General features: G+C 35.4%; 1 protein-coding gene across 10 annotated transcripts in view; it reads right to left on the bottom strand.

The window, feature by feature from the left end:
• Positions 1 to 25,601, bottom strand: part of TrissinR (Trissin receptor) — a 139,716-nt gene that overhangs the window by 4,870 nt on the left and 109,245 nt on the right. For all 10 annotated transcript variants that reach the window (XM_043412596.1, XM_043412551.1, XM_043412595.1 and 7 more), the window contains one exon: positions 70 to 721. In XM_043412596.1, coding sequence (XP_043268531.1) covers positions 70 to 721 — 652 coding nt within the window. The remainder of the gene's footprint in view (positions 1 to 69; positions 722 to 25,601) is intronic.

Below are 25,601 nucleotides of genomic sequence, written 5' to 3' on the forward strand. Positions count from 1 at the left end.
GATCGTGCGATATGAATTTTCAAGAATATTTCATCTGACACTTTTTATCAACATGACGTGCAACTTTACCTGATGACTCCTCGTCGTGCTCGCAGTGCATTTTTACTGGAGGCGTGAACATGTTGAACTCTACCATTCCGTGTTCTCGCAACGAGGCCTGGTCTTCCGAATGCGGCACCACTTTTCCAAAGACCAACCGCTATTTTTGTGTACAGACAACACATAAGTATCAACGGAAAGAGATAAAGCAGTATCAAATTCACCGCAGCGAGAACATTCCTATTGTGCTTTTTGATATTTGCAATGCACATTATGTCGATGTTTCCGGTATTTAACTTATGAACGATCGTCTCGACGTATATAAATTTAGGAGCTGCGTAAATCGCAGCGAGAATCCACACGATACCAACTATCGCACGTAAACGTCCTCTCGTTCTCATCGAGCGACATTTTATCGGATGCACTATGGCGAGATATCTCTCCGTACAGACGACCACTAAAATCATTATACTTGCTGTGTACGATAACGCGTTTACGAACATATAAGTTTTACACAGAAAATTGCCTAATGGCCAACTCGGCATTAGATAGTTCGTCAGGGTTTGATACACGCAGAAAATTCCAACACAGAGATCAGCAACCGCCAAATTAGCGAGGAAAAAATTTGTGATGCTCCGTAATTGACGTGAAAATGTTACCACGAGGATCACCACCAGATTCCCTGCAACAAAAATGAGAATACGATATTCGTGAATGCTTTTCATAACCGTAAATTCAAACCGTTATTTTTTCGTTGAGTCGTCCATTCGGATCAACTGATATTTGGAGTCTGTATGCTATCTGTGAAGATATTCATTGTAATTGGCTTGTTTGGAAGTAGCCATCCTTTATTATATTTTAGTTCAGAATTTCATTGAATGTTTTCTCGAACTAGTATTGGGATAATAAAATCTTACACTTATCCCATTATTTTGTTACAGCAGTGGCAAAAAATACACCGACTCTTGTCAAACTAGTGTTCAATTATTTCTGCTAAACGAGAATATCCCTCGCTCTGAACCAACTACTTCCGACGCAATCTAAACAATCTCGTGATAGAAAATGATCGGATTATGTTATCGAATTCGAGTAACGACGTTAGAAAAGCAATATTTAGGATCGATATGAAGTTGGAACCGAACGAGGAATTTCAGGGGCTGGAAAGCTGTTTGTGTTCTCGAAAATGAATCATTCTTGATTGTAGAGCCAGAGTATTGATGACCCATCAATTCGATAATCTCCCAAGGGCGTGGAACCCGAGTACACAAACGAAGAGTGAACGAGAAATTATTTTACTGCACTCATAAGAAACGAGCGCTCATATTGCCAAGTCCTTTTCTTTCCTGCGAACGATTGACAGACAATTTACAGCTTCGCTTCAACTTCACCGTGTAAATATACGTAAACTAATATAAAATAAATTGTTGAAAGGAAGATGAGTCAGACGACAAACCGACACAATAGAATTGAAAGAATAGAAGAATAAGAGGATATTATATAAAATTCTTTTCTCTACTTTTCACTCTTCGTATATATTCAATATTAAACTTTGTGCAGTACGGCGCAGTCTTCGTGATCTCCTACTAGATGAAAGTTAAAATGAAAAAACTACAGAAGATGAATGCATCAAAGTTACGAGATATTCGGATTACGGAATAAATATAACTGTATACATTGGCATGAAAAAATATGGTTGACTTTTTCGAAAAAATATTCCTCTGAATGGGACACAGAGGAGGTCGGAGCAGGTGGTGATACAATGAACAGCGCTATCTTCACAATTGCAACAGCGTATACATAATGTAGTATGTAATGGAACGCCTGAATTCAACGTTGGATCAACCCTACTTGTGGCAAGGATAATGCGATTATATCTGCCCGCATTGAAAGGCTTCGTATCGAAGTTGTTCTCGTCGGGAAGGTACCCTCCTGCTTTATCACCTTATACATATGTGCAAGCACTCGAACATGTCGACTTTATTAGCTTCCGTCCGAAGCTTTCGATTGAGCTTTGTCAGTAAATTGAATAGATTCCAATTCAACAACTTTTTTCATTCAAATCAAATGATTCTTGTGACTGATTTTGAAAATGATGGGGCATAATAATAGAAATCGAAGGAAAGTTTCGAAATTCGTAAAACTCCAAGTTTCGTTTGTCCATGAAGTAGAATGTGTAGTGTTTTTCGCATGAGTTTCTACGAGGTATTTCTTCATAACAGCTTCTGCTTGTTTTCGCAAGACGACCTAGATATATATAGAGCAACCTTACCGAAAGAGGCCGTACTCAAGTCACTTTTTGATCCAAACCACTCAAGCTAGAAAAGAGGATCGTTTACCGGACTACATTACGAAAAAATATCGTGCTTTCCAAAATTTGGCTCCATAGTTTTTGGTTGATCTTAACCACTTTGACTGCACGAGTAGTGAAGGTGCTCAATTCCGTTGATTTCTATAAATATATTATTCTGAACAACTACTAGATGTCAACATTAGACAAATGTCTAATATGTAAGACATTATCTGACTATATATAGTAGGGTAATTAAAAAAAAAAATCGATCGGAACCAAGCTCGAAAGTTTGGTTTAGGTACCAGAATATACCAGTTAAAATATGGGCCCTTTATATTAATATTAAGTTAGTGTGAATCTCTCTTGCCGATTTTCCATAAGGATAATACAGGAGTAGTAATTTTTTTTCTTTCCGATTTTTGTAACTCATGAACGATACGTTCTACGGTAAAGTTCTTGGCATATTTTTGTAGAGAATCGAACGCTCTACAAAAAAGGTCTGATGTCACTTTTCGGTAAATCAACTCCGTCAACGGTTATTCGGGGTCAAAGACGAAATTCACGGTCAATATACCCTTTTCTTCAAGAACTCTCAGATTTTTTAATTCGAAGGGCTTAAAACGGACTGAAAGTGTATTTGAAAGTTCTAAAAATTTGAAAAAACACAACTACCGATAGTACGATCTGGAAGAACTTGTAAATGATATGGAAAGAATATTCTTTCAAACGATTTGAGCTCGAAAGTAGCAGCAAGTTCCAAGAATGGAGAACGAGGTATATTGACCGTGAATTTTGTCTTTGACCTTGAATAACCGTTAACCGAGTTGATTTACCGAAAAGTGACATCAGACCTTTTTTTGTAGAGCGTTCGATTCTCTACAACAATATGCCAAGAACTTCACCGCACAACGTATCGTTCGTGAGTTACAAAAATCAGGCGGAAAAAATTGGTTCTACTATGTTATCCTTATGGGAAATCGACAAGAGCGATGCGCACTAACTCAATATTAATATTAAGGGCTTATATTTTAATTGGTCTATTTTGGTACCTCAAAGAAATTTTTGTGTTTGGTTCCTGGTTCCGATCAAAAATGATTTTTTTTTTTTAATCACCCTAATGTATACTTATAATTCGAATGGTTAGACAACTTATTCATTTTTAGGGGAAAATAATGAAAGCAATTGATAAAAATGCAAGCACGAAATGCATAACTGAATGCTTGAAATGATTATCCTCATAAATGTTGGTAAATAATAATAATCAAGGTTCCGTGCAAGTGACCTGTTCTAATTCGAATCGCTAGAATGAAAAAACACTTGTGGTAAAGCTCTATCAGTTGAACTTTTGTAAAATCTATTATTAAATTTCCAATTTCCATCGCTATAGTGTAACGTAACATTCTTGCCTACCTGGCCTGAACGTCACCACGCATCGGTTCGAACTACCTTAAAGTTAAGGAGCAAGTATGAAAGAAACGTGAGAACGTGGAATTTTAATTTTGAAAAATTTAACAAATTAAGTTCATTCAAATTAAGACAATTTTATACACGACAACTTTTTTCCTTTTTATCAGATTTGATTTCTTTTTAATTTTTCTTAACAGTTCGTGATCGCCTTCGTCGATTCAGCGCTCGTTTCAAAATGGAGATTCAAAATTGGAACTTTTCAAAATTTTACAAAAATACAATTTATCGAAAGAAAAAATCTCTGATTTTGCTAGAGTAAAAAAGAATGATATAAAAAATGAGGTCAAGTTACGAATGCGAACCCTAGGCTACAGGATCGAAACGTCGCCGAATCTCTCCAACATCCGCGAGGTTAGGTAATTTACTGTCCACGAGATATGGGTTCGGAACATCGCCGAATCGCTCCGATATCTCGTGCAACGATAAACTGATGTTGTTAGATCAGATGTTAGAATGGATCCTGGACTACGGGATGAGAAGATCGCTGAATCCCTCCAATACTCTAGGCATCCAGGAAAATGTAGGTTAGGTTTTAGTTTGGTTGGATCAGAGAAATAGGTTGAGGTCAGACTTATTTAACTCCGAGTCAGAAAACTGAGGAAAGACTGTCTCATGAATCATTCGCGCACCAAATTTTATACTCCGCTCAGTCGTGACTTTCGGCGTCCGAATTTCAAGTGTCAAAAGCCAATATGGCTGCCGCCGCTTTGCATGATGTACTGAGAGCTCTAAACAAATTGTTCTAAGAATCAAATACAGTCCTTCATTTTTTGAATAATTTAGAAAAACTGTGATTTCAAAGATTTGATTTCATAGAAAAAAAATTTTAACATAAAATTTCCCGTATATCGCGTAATATGTCTTTTTTCATATTCGCACGTTACAATGGTATAAGCAGTCTAAAATGTTGATCCTCCGGTGCAGCTTTGCCGCGATTAATGCGAGTTCACGGTGGTCACGGTTCGCACTGTCGGATAGTCATAAATTCCCATGCTTCGAGAGCAGCAATAATAACAGGTTTTTGGGCTGTGATAATAACAATGGATAAGTTTCAACTGTATAGCGGCTGACTTAATGCAATTGTACACACACATACGCACGTGCGCGCTCGTATACTTGTTGCTATTATGATAATACCCAAAGGATTTCTCCTTGGTACCGTGCCAAACGCTTCAAAGATTCTCTTCAAGGTGAATCTTCCTGATTCCTTCGAAACCTTGTTTTTGTACCAGAGAAATCTTACAAATCGCCTCATTTAGAATAAAATCGTACTTACATAAGAAACAATATCATCTGTTCTTGCTTTACAGACAGAAAAACAAATTACGGCATCTAGAGTCGCTACCGCGACTCTACATACCGTCAAATAAGTACATTTTTGTTTAAGCGAGTTGCTCCTACAGGCTCTTTACAAGAGCGATAGCGTTTCCAATTGTTTTGAAATTTTCTTTCTGTAATAAAAAAAAAAAAAAAATAATTACACAAGTTTTACGATATTGCAAGTTCCTGTATTTTTTAATTTTTTTTCTATCGATTGTGAGCTCTTGCAAATCTGTACCTTAACGCATTCGAAAGATAGTAATTATTTATTTTTTAATTTCATCAAAAAATACACAACATCAAATAAGGCAGTAGGAATATTCTAGCTCCATAACGCATACCTTCATGTGTCCGCGACAGCGTCCTGACGCTGCCGCGTCTCTAGATATTTTTCTTCTACCTATACACTGTATACTATATATTATATATAATGACGGATGGTGAGGTTATGCCTACAGATATCGTGATATGTCTTGTATAATTTTACTAGGGTGGTCCTTACTTGGGGTTGAAATTATTTTTTCAAATTCATCGCCTGGTTTGACTCCAAATCACTAAAAAAGACACCACATAAAAGCTGGGGTCAGTGAGATGATGGGAAATGGTGCCGGCAAGTCCGGTCATTGTTTTTACTTCAATCAAACCTTTGGTTGCTTTTTCTCTGGCTGCTATTTTTTTTTTATCTTGAAAGCACGTCGAACCCTCGAACTGTACTCGACGCCTTGCTCAATCGTCATTAAGAACAATCATTCAAATATTTATGTAACAAATAGTCATTGAAAATCGAAACTGTGTTATGAGTATTGCCAAAATCTGAGAAGTAGGCACGTCGTGTGCACACCTCTGATTATTTTAATTGATTATCTTTTGGTAATGATGTAGAAGTGGGGCACCACCTTATATAATTACCGAAAGTGGTCCATATATTTGACTAGAGCCGATACTATGTATTCTGACACGCTGAATTTCAATCCGGGGTTAAATTGTCTAATACACCTTCAAAACATTGAATAGATCGCAACAAACGGTGAAAGTGGACGAAAAATTCGGAGAACCGCAGTTATGAGTATGAGCGAAATTTTATTGACACTGATCAAGTGCCTTTTTTTCATGGATTTCGTCACATATAATCCAGATTCCGTGAATGCTAGTCATGGATACGAGAGTGAAATGCAATAGTGATATTAATGAGGCGAGAAAAGAACTTGATGAATCATACACCGTCCTTCTTTTGTAACACATTCTTTTTTGCTTAGAATAATCTATGCAGCGGGTTTTGCTATATCTTTCTATTTTCTCTCTATACCTCGTTCCAGCGTCCAGTAAAAATCTACCATCGTGTTGATATTTCACTTTCCTTGATGCGGGCTCTCCATTCCACTCGTGTCTTGATGGTTTGGGTAAATTTTTGGAGCAAGAGAGATAAGAAGAGAAAAAAAAGAGATATAGGAGTGCTCTGGTCATTTGAAGAAAAAGAGTGCGTTACAAAAGAAGAACGGCGTAAGATCAATGAAGTTATTTTCTCACGACATCTCTAGAGCCACAGCATTTCACTCTCGTATACGTGATCAAGATGAGCCGACTCTAAATTTGGATTTGGAGTGGGTCAAGCGATACATGAAAAACATACATAGGCTAATTCAAAACAACATTCTCATATCCACTACTGCTATTTTTCACAATTTTAACGCATTTCCACTGGTTTTCTGCAACTTGACCGAAACAAACATACTCTGGATTCGAATTTAGCGCCTGGAAAAACAACAAAAAAAGTATTCGATCCGAGTCAAAAAAATTTTTCGCAATTTTCACCTATTTCCACGATATTTCGTAACTTAAATGAAAGTTTATAAGTATATTGGTCAATCTAACCTCTGATTCAGTTTTACACTTTTATATGTTGAAATAAATATAGAGAAAAATGGGTGTAGATGAACGTGTAGACTGCTTTATTTTGTGTGCCAGTGCTATCTTCAAAATTTCGTAACATGGCGAAGAGATTCATAACTCTCCACGATCCTTGTCTCAATTTTTCAATATATTTCATAAAATTTCAGACTGAGAGTGCACAAAGAGTAGTCAAATAAACCTGAAATACAGCATGAATGTTGTAAAAAAAACTAGAGACAAGTACATTTATGCCCTTAGGGCAGTCACTGGTAAACTGATGAAAATCAATAGTTGTAAGACTCTCAATTCAAGAAAGAAAACATTGTCAAATAAATGCAGAAATAGTCAAGCACATCGGATTACGAACAAAAAAAATTACATAAGAAGAAAAATTGGACTCAAAAAATTACAACCACAAAGTATGCAGAGAAACAGGAATAACTGTAATTTCTGTAGTAGATTGTGGAATTTTTTTAATATTGGTAAGAGCTAAAAGTCTTTGAGCTGTTGTAAGAATAAGCAGGTTCATCAATTTTTCAGTAGCCTCTTTCAACTTTAATTCAGATAAAGAATGTAATTTTTCTATGCAATTGAAAACCAGAGTTACACTTTGACACAACCGATAATAAAATTATCAGACGTAATTTTGTTCCATCTTCTGTTCTTCTTCTGTTCTTGTTCTGGGTATTTGAAGTTTCCGTGATCCTGTGATCTTAGAAAAGATTTTCGAGTTACTTTTTTCTTGATATCTGAACAGATTTTTTCTATTTCTTTCAATTCTTTACTTTTCCTTTCAAATTATCACCATAAAGCTACACATAAGAGATTATTTTTTCTACTACTCGCTTCACATTTTTCTTGAGCTGTGAAATGATGAACGATTTTCTGGCAACTGACAGTTGATAAAAAAACGTCAGATAGAATCTGTTCAGCATGGTTTATATAATCCGTGAGAGTTGGCTCGTCAACTCCTTCTTTAGGAGGATCGAGAATTAAAGAAACTGCTGCCCCCATTGCAACTATAGCAGTGCCGACGCAATTTTGTGTATCCAAAAAATGTGCATCCCTTTTCTTGGCATTATCCGAAAGCAAAGGCACAATTACTAAATTTAATTTTGCGGCTTCAACGAAGAAAGAACCCTTCACGATAGTATAACCCCAAAATTTCATTTTTATTTTACTCTGGGAGCCCCTCATTTTTCCATTTTAACCACATGTTGGTCAATCCAGGATGATATTGGGTTTCCATTAAATGATAATCTTTTGGATCCGTTCCCAAAATTTTCAAAACATCGTCCTTAGATGAATTATCATCAGTAGAAAGTTCCGGATCCCACAAAGGATTCCAAATCTGCATGCTCTTCTTGCTTTCCGGAACTTTCTTTCAAACTTTCTTCATTATCTAAATAGCAATGGAATTTGGGATATCACTTATCGTGAAAAAAGTGACTAAAAATTCTTGTTGAACAAGTCACCAGGAAAATTTTTTCTGAACTGGTCGTGAAGACCCGACAAATCGTGTGGGCATTGTCTCTCGACTTTCGTATAGAAAGAAGAGATTTTCACTTACCGATTATATATCCTCCTCGGCCATTTTTTCTAATATTGAGACAGATTGACTTGGACTTTGAGTAATTTGTTTTTTTTTTGAACATTTACTAGCGTTTCCACAAACTTTGTCAATCTGTCAATCTGATTTTGAAATTGCGAAAACTTTTCGTCGAATTTCCGTTTGGAATGATGCTCTTTCCGTGAGCTAGATCTTGAACGTTTCTTTTTCTTATGCTCCGGCATCTTGTAGACGAAAAAAAAAATACTTTTTATGTCTTGAAGCTTCGGCATAACAAAACAATATGAAAATAGAACCGCCTCAATAGCAGTACGAAGATGGTTATTCATGATTCTTTTACTATAAAGTGGTGTTACGGTTTAAATGTTATTAAGTTTTCGACGTGACAGGCATGACTACAATTTTTATCGTCGAAAACGAGATACAATATATAATTTTGTATTGAATCTGCATTGAATTTCTACAAAGATCCAGCAAATTATAGAAATAAGCTTCCACCTGGTTAAACACTATCAGAAAGCAAAATAAAACTATCTTTGACCCTCAATTATCTGAAAGATGTTCACACATTGATTTAGCACCCATTCGCTGATTACAATCAGTCTGATGACGTAGAACAAACTTGAAGAGTATAGAACAATATTCTATTGCACGATTGGCGGAGATAATTAATTCTATCTTTCGTGGAAAAAGTATCGAAACTGCAAAGGATAGCCAGGCTGTGATTTTTGAATTATGCGACTGTTTGAATAACTACTCAAATCCATGCACCTATCAATGAACGTTTGTATTAGTTCTTTATAGGAATGGGAAATCCCTCCGATATTTGATTCCGCAGACATAGTTCTCTTCGAACTCAAGGCGTGTTAAAGCCGTCGATAGATAAACGATATCGTCAAATTATCTTTTAATCAGTACATAGTTTTGTCAACGCTCAGTAAAAAAGTAAACTAAAATACAACGTCAAATTTAGAGTTCGAAGAATAAATATTGATGGAACGTGTTCCCGAGAAGTTTTTGAAGCAGGTCGACATCGAATACTGTAAATTTTTTATTCATCCATGTACAATTTTTTCGAGAGTGGATTATTGATTTTACCTTCGCGAGTTATGAAGCAGCAAGATGTGATATATTGTTGAAAAGTTTTAATCGTGTAAAAGCACATGAGTATTACATACGAGCTTTACACTTCCTGTAATTACTATTTACCGACACATGAATTTTTGCATGTCTCTCGATCCAATTCGGTTGATTTCAGAAACAGCTCAATACCTAATTTTCTCACTATTTTATAAAATCGTTCTGCAAAATAATTCCGATTGGATGAAACCCATTATTTCGAAACATTTAAAGTTCGTTTTTGATTAAAAAAAATGGCACTCTATAGAATAAACATTCCCGTTGAGCTTAAATTTTGAACATTCATTCGATCTTTTCGTAGAACAAACTTTTTTTTCAAGATGCATTATTTGAATTCCAGTAGCATTAAGATGTCTCGCTATGAGGATGTTTACAATATATGAGGTTTGCGTGGATGCGAAAAGAAGTGAAAAAATTTAATAAAACTGCAATCTGAGAGTTTAGTCATCCGTTTTCAAATTTCCATTGTTGCGGAAACAATTACGTAGAAAGATCAAAGAACAGGAGCTGTTGACAGTGGTGGGAACTAAAATGTTTTCTTTCAATGGCCGTTCGGTATATTATTTTTATATATTACAATCTTTCTTTGCACACCGACATTTTTTTATCAGGCGATGTTGTAGCGGCTCGATTTTAAGAACAGAAAGAAAAAACTTGCTGCATTTTCGAATATGAGTGTTTCCGAGCCGTTTGTTTTTCAAATTGTTTGAACGGCGAAGAAGTTTGATAAAATAATGTGAATGCAAAGGACGTTTTTTTTTCGATTTTACTTTTTATATCAGTGGCGAGTCAATTCGTGCGTCCAATCCCGGCGGGATATGATAAAAATTGTGCATTAAAATCGACTGATTTTGTCAACTTGTGACATCACTCACAGTACATTCACTGTGCGATAAAGACTTGTCGTTACGTATGTAAATACAAACATGTTGAAGATTCGTCATTCTCACTGAGCTTATAATGATAATAATTTTTGAATATATAATCGCTCCCAGTTTGTGAAAATTTATAAACAAAAATAACCACTCTTTGCTAACGATCATGTTTTTATACGAGATTGAGTTCAACATTGTTATCATAGTTCATTAACACATTTTCAATACACCAGCTCAGCGTAAAGAGCGTTCGAAAGTGGTAATTTAATATGATTTAAGAGAGAAAAGAATTTAAGCTGTTTTAGCTGTCGTAAATGTATTATACAAAATATCGAGAAACGCACCTCATTTGTGCACAATTGCGCTCTTGAAAACTCCTTACTATGTTCTCGGTAGGGACTTCATATTTTTTACGTTCATGTATATCCATATATATTTTCTTCTCAGATTCAATTAGGAAGACTCAGGGGACTACAAAATACCGTGTGGCAGTTGGTGTCCCCGAATTTCGAAGACAAAATTTTCAAAATGATACACTTAAGTAAGTCCTGCGTTTGGGAGATTGCGTATATGAAGAAATGAGAAAATTGGGGAACGTCGGGAAAGTAATATGATGAAAAATATGAGACGAAAATACGAAAATTAAAAAAAGGTCAGGTGTTCGTACGTGTTTTCTCTTTTGTAGCCGTTATTGTTAGTATTCATTGGTAGCTTTCATAGCTGTAATTGTTCGTTTTTGTTAATTTTCAAACTATGAATGTGTTATATAGTAAAAAAAAGCTCCTATATTGGCGAATAGAACGAATCGTAATCAAATAATGAAGTGATGCAAAACACGTTTTTTCAGTGGGAGCTTTAATTGAAAACTTTATTTTGGTCACAAAAAGTTTGGGAACAAACGGTTGGAGAGAACAAGTTCCTATAAAAAAATTAAAAATTCGTGGATTGTTATAAGCGCTTAGATTGTTACGAGGTCGACTTTTGCCAAGAGCCGGCACATTCTGCACACACAGAAGTCGTTCTCGGCTACTATTCTCTTATATTCTTCCACCTCTCACTTTTCCTTCTTTCTTCTAATGTTATTTCTCACACTGTTCACATTTGAATCTATACAACTCCATTCGCACCCACAGAAAAAGGGTATGGAAAATGAAAAAAATAATGACAAGAAGTAAAAGAAAAAAACGCGAACTCAGTGATTTTCTGCATTTCAAAAAATTTTCAATTTACTGCACGTCAAGTGCTCGTGCAATGCTGTCCCACGGGATAATCCCAACCTCTGGGAACCCCGTAGGGTGCGAGCTCTTTCACGCGTTTCCCTAGTGTTCCGTGCTATCCCTGGACCTTCAACGATTTTCCGTCACGTGACCTCAGGGCTTTTACGACACTACCCTGTGACTAGATGGAAAATGACCAGAATTATATCGTTTTCGCATCCGTCCAAGCAGAACTATGGTATACCCTCTAAAAAAGAAAAACCTCACGCGGCCAATTACTCATATTGTTCGAGGGGAAGCTGTACTTGAATTTCTATAAATTTCAGCTTCTCTTAGAATATTTCATAGTTGAGGTAACGAAATTACGGCAAAAGTTGATTCAAACGTATTTAAAAATTAATAACCCATCATTGAAGAGTACTTGATTAATATTTTTATAGTTTCGGCTTCATTATTTCCTTTCTTATCGTCTATTTTTTTGAAGAATTCATACATATATTTACCATCAATGCACCAACCAATATTAAATAATTTGGTTCAACGGTCCCTTGTATTTGTCGTTAGGCTTTCTTTTTTTTTGTTCACTGAGACATTTTAGCCATAAATCACTCACCGTCAAAATACTTTATCACGACATTCACTGTACGATTGGATAAAATAGAAAGACGGACCTGGATGATAAGCAACCCTAAAGCAACCATTTCCTGTGATGCATGGAACGGAGTATCTTGAGACGTGGCGGCCTCTCGATACCAAGTATATTAAATAAAATGAAAACGTTTGACAAGGCAGTTCAAATTTCCCTTGACTTACAAAACTGAATTGGTTGTGTCATTTATAGAGAATTGGTCCGGTGAAAAAAATGGCACTATCCCATAGCATAATAGGATCAATATAGGATTCTCAGTAGGATCATCAGTAGGATAACTTCCGGAAACGTGTTAATTTGCAGATGAGATCATTGTGGTGCACACGACCTTCTTTTATTTTGATGATTGATTTATAAAAAAACAAAAAACGGAGGAGCCTTTCATTAGAGAATTGAAAGGAGAGCTGATGGAGCTTTGAGGTTGCTTTATATTTCGCGGATCGGGTTTCTCACAGTTCGGTTAATGTCTGTGACCATTGATCGAAAAAGGACCGATTGTGCGTCCCACACGCAAAATATAGAATTATCTCTTATTCTATTATTTATATTTTTTTCTCGAAAATGTACAACAAAAAAATTTCAAGCTTTCGAACAAAATTCTTGTTCTTTTTATAGTTTTTCATCATAAAAACCTGAAGCATAACATCAAAAACACCATTAAAATAAATGTGGAAGTAGTAGGATTCGCAGATTCACGGAGTTCATAGCATCAAACCCAAAAATGAAGTTGAAAAATAGTCCACATTGAAATGAACATATAATAATACCACATATATCGAATACCTGGTATGAATCCTAGACATAAGCTAGCGGGAGTTTTTAAGGCTGGAGTTTTCCGTATGTCACGATTACAATTACTAGAGAATCATTGATTTTTTACATAACTAGGGTATATTAGGGCGCGCTGAAGCTCGCGTATAGGGGTTTATTAGCGCTGCTGCGCCCAAGGAAAGCTTATAACCACTCGCGTATACACCACTGCCAAATTGATAGTAAACAACTGTGAAACTGACCGCAAGACTCCGAATTTGAAAGCTCCAGCGACCAATCACAGTACGAATAGAGCGACAACAATGCCCCTCGTTGGTGACCAACTTCGGACGTTACTCACCAACTTTTTAGAAGGGGACTTCATTATTTACAACTCTATCGTTGCATCATTCAATATCTGTTAAACAAATTTATATCGTTCTATAAGAAAAAATATGATATCTCCAACTAAAACTTTTAATCAGTGGAAAAAAGAACACCAAAAGTATTAAAACGTGGCAACTTTATCCTGTAGCATAAAAACTTCATTCAAACATAACTTCTATTTATTCCATTTCTCTTAAAAAATATAATCATATCATTTCAAGCAAGCCTTCGGATGTTGTTTTTTTTATTCCTCTTGAAAAATAAAAAAAAAATTTTAAGCTTTTGAACAAAAAAATGCATGGTTTTGCAAACGAATCAATTGTTAAAATAATTTCAGTGAAGAAACTTCCGAACGACTTGTAACAGCAGCGACTTTTAGGGAGAATTCGTTTTCTCCTAAATGAACACTGAACCCCAAAAAATGAAAAGAAAAATCAAAATAGTACAACGAAAGTAATTTAACTCATTTTAATAGACGTATTAGTGGGTCTTCTGATTTTCAACAGATCAAAATAAAATAAACAAGTCGATATTTTCGAAAAAAAAATTTCCTGATTACAAAAAATCGTTAATTTTAAGAAATTTTTAATAGTTTTAGATTTACCAGGTGATCTGATATGTTATGAAAACATAAGAGGGTCTTCACCGAACTCATTTTGAAAAATGATGCACGCCAGCATTCAATTTTCTTTGTAAATTTTTCAATGAAAAATAAAAAAACCTCACCCGTACTTGGTTTGTTTAAAATGGTATGATTTCATTTTCGTTAAGAAATAGAATAAATAAAAGTCACGTTTGAATGTAGTTTCTATTTGAAAATGATATTAATTATTTCGAGTAGTAATATTGTAGATAAGGTTGCGACTTTTCAATACTTCGCGTTTTTTTTTATTTTTTTAAAGATTTTTTCAATCCTGAGAAGTAATGAAACTGTTTAGAAGCTTTCTTCCTGCATTGAGCAATCACTGGATTATCCGCGGCATTGATAGCGTTTGTTCTTATGTCTCAAATGTTCATTACCTGTGATCCAGTATTTATCGTTAAGCTCCTGCTATTGTTCTTATTTTTTGATCTTCTCATTCTTGTTAATTTATTCATGAATGTTTTGAAATGAAATGTTTGCGATCTTATTTTAACAGTATATTTATGCCAACCGATCTATCTCGAAAGTTTTTAATTTCATTAGTTCATTTCATTCATAATTATAGAATAGAAATTTATCATTTACTGAAAACTCTGAATTTTTTTAACGAAAATGAAGTGTTACAAAGAGTTAATATTTTCAACAGCAGAATTGGTAGGGTTGGTTACGATGAAACGATAGTCGCTCCACCTTTTGAATCGGTAATATTTCGTGTCTGTCTGCTTTAGCTCGTGCATATAATAAAAAATACTCTGAGTACGTGCTAATTGCCTTTTCTCGCTTTCTCTCCGGTATACAAACTTCAAAATTCAAATTCTTAATCACCGTCTTTGCATTTCATGTGGGCATTCAGTTTTTCTTAAACTCATAAATAATTATTTTTTTTCCTAATTGCAAGTATTATTACAATTCAATTCGTTCATTTACTCAAGCAAAAATTTGGTGCAATGGCATGTTCAAATATTTACTATTGAAGTATTTTATACAGTTCTTTAGCTTGCATTTTCCGACGGCAAAAGCGATGTGATCGGGAAAAATAAGTGTGCTCAATATAACATAAAAATTGTGGGCTCCCTTTCTATGTTTGATAATGGTATGCTTTGTATCTTGAACATGTCACCATTTGCTACACCGAACCTCGCGAATAGACGATGAATGAAACACCTTTTCTATTGCGCATTGCGGTTCTTTCATGAATGCTGCCTACGTGCACGCTTTACGATATATGTATAAATAACAAATGCACGTATTTCCATAGTACATTTCGTACCATCAGAATATGCTACATTTTCTATTTCTGGTGTTCAAGAGCTTTGTAAAGAAAATAAGAAGCTCCTTGTGCAACTTAATTTGTTTGTTCATTCGCTTCTTCCGATTACGTTTTTCATTTTGTTATTCAGAATTGTAAGTATATGAAACGATATTTTGAAATTGGTGTTCGATGCGAAAACCATTGAATTATAATTCACATCTCGATAATATAGAAGTTTGCGTAGATCAATGTTATTTACATTGATAAAAGAACGAGACTAGTCTCTTATACCGCTGGGTATAATATGTATTACAAAAGAGTTTTGCGGACTGATGTAGAGCTGGGCGAATGGTGTATCAGTAGTGGAAGTCCCGGTGAGGTCAACCCACTGCATTTGGAATTTTCATATACTCTCGAGAGGGGAAGAACTAGGAAAGTCGATGTTGCATTCGGAATGATCGCTTCGCAAGTATAGAGCACTGCGTTTCACAGCAGTAAGGGCATTTGCGTTGTATGTATGCCCAGAGAATATACTCTTTGTCGTCAGATATATAAAGAAGGCAAATATCTTATTTCTCACGCGTGCACAGAGATAGTGTAAAGAAATAGAGGGCCGTAAAGATCGTAGAGGGGGACAGTCTGCGTGAGATGGAAGAAATGCATAGATGTTCTCAACATAGATATTACTTACGGAGAAAAGATACTGCTTTGATTGAAAATAAAGGTCATGCGCATGTCAAATATCCGAGCTGAGGAACATCTATTCGAACTGCGCGCACAAAGCGAACTGCGAATTTATATTTCAATTATAAGAAAGAGGTAAATAAAAAAATGATGCTATGGGGATGAGATTTTATTGCATCTAAACGATAACTCAATTGTTTTTTAAGTGAAGGGTTTATATTAAAAAGGGTACATAAATACGAAACATTATACTTACTTAGTCAGCGTCCTAATCATTATTTTCTCAAGTGTTTCCTTCCCCTTAAAGGATAGACAGCTCAGAGGAAACGTGGAGATTTTTCGAGACTAAAAAATAATTACTAGGAGCGTAGCTAATTAGTAGCGTACATCTAAAGTTACGTAATTTAACCCGAGCAACCAGGAAAACTTCATCAATTTTCCGAAGAATCACTAATGATTGTTTACTTAGCCGCTTTTCTCATATTTTCAAATTAATTGTAATATCGGTAGGAGAAAAATAAACTTACGAATCAAAAACTTTAGCTCTTGCAATAATCGCCTGAAGGGTTTTTCTGCTATATATTCTATGTATAGTTTAGACTCCTTCGTTTTACTTTCGTAACTCTAGTACACGTACCGTTGTTGAAAAAAAAACGTTGTTATTTTTCATAATTCGATGAACATGAGATAAATGATTACGAGATATACATCTTGAAAAATATTGGAGCGTATTACGACATGCATGTGAAAAAATGTCTTGTTATAACATCTTTCGTATACTTTCTAGCCAATAAGACTGTTGCTTTTCCAAAAACTTGAATCCTTCCTCAATTGCAATTATCATTGCAATTGACAAAAGTCATTGAAATAGAGTATCAGCGATCTGTTGATTTCGGTTTTTACTCGAATTACAATTCATTCGACTGATCAATTGAAACACAATTAAATGTACCACATCTCTAACTGTATAAAATCTGTAAATATACAATAAAATAAAAAAATTAAACAAAATTACGGTATTTCCTGTTTTTTAAGGTAATAAAATTACGTTATTCTCTAAGTTATGTCAAAAATTCTACTTTTTCACTCAGATATACTTTTTCATGCATCAAAATTCTTAAAATGAAAAAACTCTATCGAATGATTGAGATAAAAGATCCGTGTTTTCCAATAAATTCTAATGCTACGACATTGCTCAGAACTTTCAATAAGTTGACACTGAATTTCAAGTACATAGTACCCTCATCATGCATCTTGTCCGACTACATAGTGATATATTCCACTAACGCTCTAGAATCTCTAGACAGTTGCGAATAATACCCTTTATATATTCTAGCCATTATCAATATGTGTTACATACAAGCAGAGTGTTTGAACATTTTTTTTTTCCGTTCAGTAATTGAAGGCTCGAGATTCTGGAAAGCCTGGTATAATTGAAATAGGCAATCTACCGCTGTGAAAAAATAGAAAAAAAATAAAGGAAATAAAAATTGATATTAAAGTGCTCGATACTTTCGCGTAGAGCCAGGAATGCATAAAGGCGTACGATGTGGATAGAGGGTAGAGGTAAATCGATTTTAACGAGAATACCTTGGCTCAGCGAACACGTGAAAATGGAAATTTAATGTACCAGTACCAGCGCAGAATTGCAATGGCTTTGTCTCTTTGGGGTTTTAACGTTTTTCTCTGACGATTCGAGTCCCACTCCGGTTTTCATGTGTAAGTGTTTTTAAGTATTTTTGTATTCTATGGCATTTCGAAATTTGTTTTCATGATCTAATATCACACAAGAAGTAGTGTACCAAAGTTAGAAAATCTGTTTCGCATAATTTACTGTATTACGTGAGTGTTGCAATGGCAGAGCACGTATTCAACGTTTACTAAGTTTCTCTCACTGGCGTCAACTAAATTTCACGGTACACCGGAAACACAGTCCTGGGATTTGCGGGGTAATTTCATATAGACTTTACATAAACTTTTTTGTATCATTGGTGTAGTGGAATAAAGCTATATTGCATTCTTACCCAATTTTTTCGAGGCATAACCCATAATGTTTAGACCATCATTTAGTTTTCTAACTGCACACTTTTTCCATTTTTATTAACATGCATGGCTAACTCGATAACCAAACTTGTAGTTCCTTGTATATCTTTAAGAGGATGGATCAGTTTGTATATCGCAACCGTGAGTGCGAGAGAGATAGTTGCAAATTTCGAAACCGAAATTCTTTGACACAGTTTGACCGATTAAAAAAAGGCTCTGTCAGTCGATTTTTGTCATCGTTCTGCGTAGGCTGACAGAGCCTTTTTTTAATCGATCAAACTGTATCAAAGAATTTTGATTTCGAAAATTTCAAGTGAGGTTATATAGTCGACTGATCCATACTCTTAATAAACGTAGTACCTTGCACTGGAGGGACGTAGTAAGTCCACGTTTCAAATTACGTGCCTATGAGCCACGGAAATGTATACATGGAGTAATAGGTTTTGTACACAGAATTAAACGAACGCGATTGATATGTCATAGCCAATTATTAAGCGAATTCACATGATACTTGTTTCACGCGACATTATACTGTATATCTTGATCCTTTCAAATTCAGACCTCTTGAATTTAAGCATGACGTAAGTTTCATAAAACCTTAAATATACCATGAACGCTGCAAAAAAAAACTAGAGACAAGTACATGTATGCCCTTTGGGCAGCCACCTGTAAAATCATGAAAATCAGTGGTTGGAAGACTTAATTCAAGAAAGAAAACGTTGCCAAATAAATATAGTTACCAAGCACATCGGATTATGAACAAAGAAAAATTAAAAAGAAGAAAAATTGAACGCCATTAAATTGTAAACCAATAAAATTTATTATAATATCTTCAAAAGTGATCGATTTATAAAACTAAAATGAAGAAGTGAATAAATTACGTGATTGTGTGGGGGTTTCGAAGCAATAATGAACACCTCACAATATATATCTGATAAACTTTATACTTTATTTGTACACTTTATACTTTGGTTATTTATCACCGTAAAAGACTGTTTTATTTTTAACTCTGATTAATCCGCCGCAGCTTTGGCTGTATCTTATTTTGGCGGGATCAATCGTCAATTAATCGGAAAGTGATCCGTTGTTTTCGCTGCCGCTTTTTCGACGGAGCGCTTTCGTCGACGAGCTGATGCTGACGCTCCGCGTCAAACTCTAGAACTTGTGGCGAGGTTGCCACAATTGTGATATTAAATTCTTTGCCATTCTCCGACATATAGATATTCTCCGCCGTTGTACGGTCACGAATGACTTATTTGTATATAATGTAGAATTTACACACTTGGCCACTTGGCCACCACTGTCGAGTTGAGACCCTACCTTAAAAACAACAGCTCGAAGTGAAAGTAGTAGCGAACAACTCTGTGAAGTTGTCGGTAATTAAGCACTACGGTTGATTCGATATGGAAAAATAAGTTTGAACGTAAATATTAGTTTTCTAAGCGAGTTCACCATAGATTTTAACAAACTATGTCTTAGAACACTGTCCGTCACATGTAGAAAACACAAGCAAAAATTGGTCGAGGACAAGTGTGACTGTTCCAAAGAAAAGTTGCTTCAAAGAAATCCCCCCCCTATCAGCTGATCGCAGTGAAACGCATAACTCCCGTCTTGGTTTTTTTGCAAGCCTGCGAGCAAGATCAACGATTTTATCTCGAGTAGTTGATAGGAAAATTCCCAACATTTTCGGCAGTACGAATTCCGCCGACCTCGTACTCTTTTCATAATTGATGCAGCGGAGGAAAAGAACTTGCAATACTTGGTAAGAAACAATTTGTATATCTTTCATAGTAAGATTTTTAACGGTATACTAGGGGCGAAGGGGAGCCTATTCCATTCACTTGTCTTGTATAAATAGTAGACTCGTCCAGTTCGAATGATTCAATATGAAGTCCATTTCATAATGGATATTGCATATATTGCAAATATTCCGGAGTTATCGATTTTTGCTTAAAAAATGTATATCTCTGGCTATAATTATGATAATGTCACTTTATAGGGGTTATTTTTTCTTTTTTATAGCGCTCTTCCTAAATAAAAATAAAAATTTGAAAAATAATTTTTTTAAACGCTTTTTCGGCTATATTCACTCAAAAAATTATTTTATCGTTCAATGGGACAGTTTTGATTTTTTTCAAAAATATTCACAAAATTCTACGTTAAAAAACTACATTTTTGAGCCGTGTTGCAAGATGAGCTTCAAATAACTTCTAGTAAAAAAAATTTTTTAAATAATTTTTTTTTCTGTAATTTCAGTTTGTTTTACTTCTAAGATCACGTAATTTCTTTATTTAGTCTCAAAATATATAACTTTTCTCTTACATTTCACATCTTATTTGATTCACTAACTTTACAGACTTTTTCTTTTATTTCTTATTATTTTGAATACTATGCGCTTTTATTCCCGTTGATCTAAAAACTCTTTTTACGGTGACACGACATAATAGCACTTGACAAAATATCACACAACAAAATATTATAATGACTATTCATCGAAGCCAGGCATGCATTTTTCAAATCAATTGATGTTTGATACTGTGTATACGTGTGAGTGGTGTGTATAAGACAATGGTTAACGGTACGTAGGTATGCGAGAATGTCGGATGATCCCTGATACACAGGGGCTATCGTGTGTAAATGATTGTACTGAGAATTTAGTATTAAATCTATACTCGATTGGCAAAGATGCCATTGAAATTTCTGAATTAAGAAAACAAACGACATGTAAAAAATACGATGATGTGAAATTATAATTTTTTGAGCATATTGATGCGGTCATAATGTGTGCTAATTTGTAGTGTTGCTCTGCATGTGTGTGTGTGTGTGTGTGTGTGTGTTTGTCTGTTTGGGTTTGTTTAGATTATTATGATATCATGTTATGATGATGTTGATATCGTTGTTGATGATTATTATCATTTGTAACGATGATATTTAGTCGTATAATATTTTATTGTGTGATCGAACGTCATAGAACCTTTTTTACACCAATTGTGTTATCGGTATTGAGTGTGGCAAAATGAATTTGTTGTTTGTTGGGTATTTAGAGGAAAATTTAACTCTTCATAGTATCTATATATCTGACATTTAAATGAACATAAACATTAAGTATCGGACCATTAAAGAGAACATAGCAAAAAGTACTCCAAGGTATACATATTCTTTTGTGATTTCAAGTGGCGCATCCTTATATTTTATTGGTTTAATTTTTTTTGTATCTATCTGCTTTTTGAAAGATCATTACTTTTGTTTTACTCGTGTTGACTTCCAGTTGGTTTACGTTACAATTTTGCTCTAGTGTGCTGAGTTTGTTATGCAGTTCAATTACATTGTTGGCCGGAAGAATGAGATCATCAGCAAAAAGCAGGATTTCCATTTTTTCTACAATACGTGTATGTTCGTTGTTTATAAAGAACTCTCAAATATCTGCCAATAATAGAGAAAAAAGATTGGGCTCGCTGGGTCCCCTTGAAAAACACCCTGTGTGATAACCCTATATCGTCTTTTTTTCGAATTTCTTTTTTCGAATTCATTTACTTTATAGAGTTTGTCCCAAAAAATACCATGCCTAACCCAGTCAAAAGCACGCCGAAAGTCCACGAACACTGCAATTAACTTGCCTTTAAGACGATGGATCAGTCGGTAATCACACCTCGAATTTTTGAAATTGAAGCTCTTTGACATCGTTCGTCCGATTAAAATAATAAAAGTGTCATCGTACGCAGCACGATCGCAAAAATCCGATGACATTCTTATTTTTTCGATCAGACGAACGATGTGGAAAAAATTCCTTTTCAAAATTTGCAGCTATCTCTCTCGCACTCACGGTTGTGATTACCGACTGATCCATCATCTTAAGTTGCGATAGCGCTAAGTCAATTTTTGGCTTTAGCGTGAATATATTATCTTCACAAGATCTATTTTTACGTAAGCCCGACTGTGATTCTGCTAGTATGTTATGCATTTCACACCAATCTTGCAATCTTTTGGTAATAAGCATTGTAAATAATTTGGAGATTGTGTTGACGAGAGCAATGCCCCTGCAGTTAAGCGGGTCGTCCGCTTCTCCTTTTTTATAGAAGAGTATTATTTCGGACTTGCTCCAATTTGTCGGTACTAGACCTGTAGAAAAGACTCGATTAAATAGAGCAGTCACATTATTTAACCATTTGGGTGGAAGTGCTTGCAAAAACTCCGACGAAACCCCATCTGGACCTGGTGATTTATTAGATTTAGTTCTTCTGAGGATACTTTTAATTTATTCGACCGAAAAGTTTTCATCCAACGACGGGTTCACTCGCTCTACATATAATTTTTCTGCCGCCTCTCTTGGTGGCATCAGCTGTTTGTAAAAATTTTGCCATGTTTTTATCGCAATAGGACATTGATTGTATGTTTTTCTTTTTAATTTCCTATATGTAGTCCAAAAGGTTTTGGCGTCTTTCGAGTTTGAGAGCTCATTCTGGATTTGTAGCATGACTTTTCTTTTTCACTTTGATCAGCGTGGTGTAGACATTTTTTGCTGTTACCTACTCTTTTTCCCAATCAAGGTCTCTATTCCTTACCCAAGAATGATATGTCTGCTTTATGCTTCTACGCAATCCCTATCAAACCACGGTTTCTTTTTGTTGTTATATGTATTTTTAGCTACATTAATCAAATCTAGCTTATAAGCGGTTGTCCAAATTATGTTCAAAAGATTTTTACTTACTGCATCTACGTCTAAGTCACACCCTTCTGCGGATGTTATGGCGTTTATTTCGTTCCAATACTCTTCGTGTTTTATTTGATTTCATTTCAAAATTGGTACACGCAATTTATTCTCGGATTCTTCTTTTATCGGACATTGCACAGCAGTATCTAGGTCTACTTTTACTGGTAGATGATCCGATATTCTCTCATTTAATATTGAAAAGTCATTGCAGATATAAAATCTTGTAATATTCGTCCAGACGTAATCAATTGTAATGTTACTTTTTTCGAAAAACGTTAACCCCCCCCCCCCTTCCCCCCCTCCCTCTTGATTTGATATTGATCGTCCGTTCAAGACAAATAAACCAAGTGCCTCAAATTCGTTTATCAATAATGATCCATTTCTGCTTATTTGTGTATCAATTGTTTTTCTCATTTGTGAGAAACTTGTGTCTTTAATAATTGCTTCATCCCGTTGGTTGAGGTCACCAATTCGATCATTGAAATCTCCTCCTATTATAATGGCTGCATCGTATCTTTTGTAGAGCTCGTAAATAAAATCTATTAACATTCGCAGCCTATCCTCATAAAAATTGTTTCTCAGATATATGTTTAGCAATAGCACTTTGTGATTCCCAATGTTAAATAATCTTGCAATCCTGATATCACTTGTGTCTAATATGGTGAAAGATGGCACTTGTTCTTTATTAAATTAGCATGCATGAACCTCCACTTGCCCGAGTAGCCTTGCGTGTGATAAGTTCAAAATTATCCATTACCTTTGGTAACCTCAGTTTATTCTCTGTGCTCCACGTTTTATTTAAATAAATTATTGCCGATTCTTGCCAAATTACCTCGGATGGATTTGTAATAGTATTAACGAAATTTTGTATCCCATGTACATTCCAAAAGATGATGCTCTGTTTAATAAAATTTGGAGTATTAATATTTTCCTCGACATATGTGATATTCGATGCCTCTACTGCATCTTCATTCCATTGTGATTTTTGTACATTAGGCTTGTTTTTGAACTTAGCGCATCGCTTATGAGCTATCCGCTTGATTTTGACGAAAATTCTCCGTTAGCCCCACGCCTTCTTTCCAAGTGTAAGGCGTGTTGTTGATCCACAGTCTTCCGAACCCAGTTTTTATGGCATGTCTTTTTGCCTCTTCCTTCTTCGCGATCCTATGGATTTCTCTCTGCATCTCTCTCTTTCATCAAATGTCAAATCATGCTTTATGGTGATGTTTTGGAGGTTGACGTTGTTTTTTTTTCATCATCAAGTGTTTTTTCGCCTCAGAATTGTTTATTTTCACTGCTAGCATGATAATTTTTCCTGCTTTTCTTGTGGGAGTCACTTCTTTTACACAATCTCGCATGCCCATTCCTGCACTAAGGAAGTCCTTCACTGTCTTTTTCGGCGAATCCCCTATGATCACCAGCCCTCTGATAACCACATTATTTTTTCTGCTTTGTTTACTGCTAGCGCCACCAGCGCCTTGGTGCGTATTAACACCTTTAACCATTTTTTAACCTCACTTTTGTTCCGAGAATATACATCAAAGAAAACAATGCAATTAGTTTTAATATTTCAGAGACACTTTCACTGGTTCCCCTCAGCCCGGTCTATTCGGAGACACTAAGACCAACAATTAAGATATTTTGCTTCTATTTTTTGGGCATTTATATGATAGCCATTCAACGATCTCCAATTACAAATATGATTTATTAATTAAAATAATTTACAAGAAAAGGAAGTTTCCGGAAAATCTAACTGGAATGAGCCATTCAATATTTCGGTTATCAATTACATGAAATTCAAATACAATTGTCTGTTAACGATAAATTCCAGTGACGTGATGGATCGATACTTAAACATAATTTTCTACACTTTACGATCAAACGTTCGACTTAAACTATGGATCTCGAGATTGAACCAAAAAAAAAAAATTTTTTTAATTTCTCTCGGCAATTCAAACTAATAAACGACAACGACGAATTGCGAAAGATCAAAATCACATGACAAGGCGTAGTTAGAATTTCCCAGACGCATGCGTACCTCGAAACAATATCGCTCTTTTTACTCTCAAAATTTTCTCAAAATGTTACTCGCGAGTTCAACAGAGTTCTATCAGTTACTAAATAAAACGATACGAAATAAGAGCGAAATGACGGCTCTCACCGCTACGGTTTCAGAAGAACGAGAACTGGATAAGAACCACGGATTCTCTCCATCGACGATTCGGGGCGTCGAATTTTTGATCGGGTACGGCAACGGTACGAAAAAAAAACATCTTCCATTATTGCTGTTCAAAACTCGAGTCTTCGATAATTGTACCGAGAGCACGTACGCAAACCGAGGTTCTTACCTTCCACTCTTAGCCTATACTCGCGAGAATTTCAACCGTGTATTTTAGAATTTTCGAGAGCCTTCTCTCGCTGACCTGACCTCAGCGATATGTTTTGAATTCGATGACTCGCTAGCAGCAATTCTGACGTTACGCTAAGCGCCCTTTTCTTGTTTCGTTGAGCGGCTATTTCGACGGGTCGTTCCGTTTTATTGGAGATTCAGGACGAAGCGCGAAAGTCCTCTAAATACTGACATGAGAGACGTATCTTGAGTTCGACAGCTAGAGTGGAGGCGTGGAGTTCTCGTTGACCTTGAATTTCGCTAGTTGAATATATGGATCTTCAA

Source organism: Venturia canescens, chromosome 1, assembly GCF_019457755.1.
Source record: "Venturia canescens isolate UGA chromosome 1, ASM1945775v1, whole genome shotgun sequence".
Classification (NCBI taxonomy): domain Eukaryota; kingdom Metazoa; phylum Arthropoda; class Insecta; order Hymenoptera; family Ichneumonidae; genus Venturia; species Venturia canescens.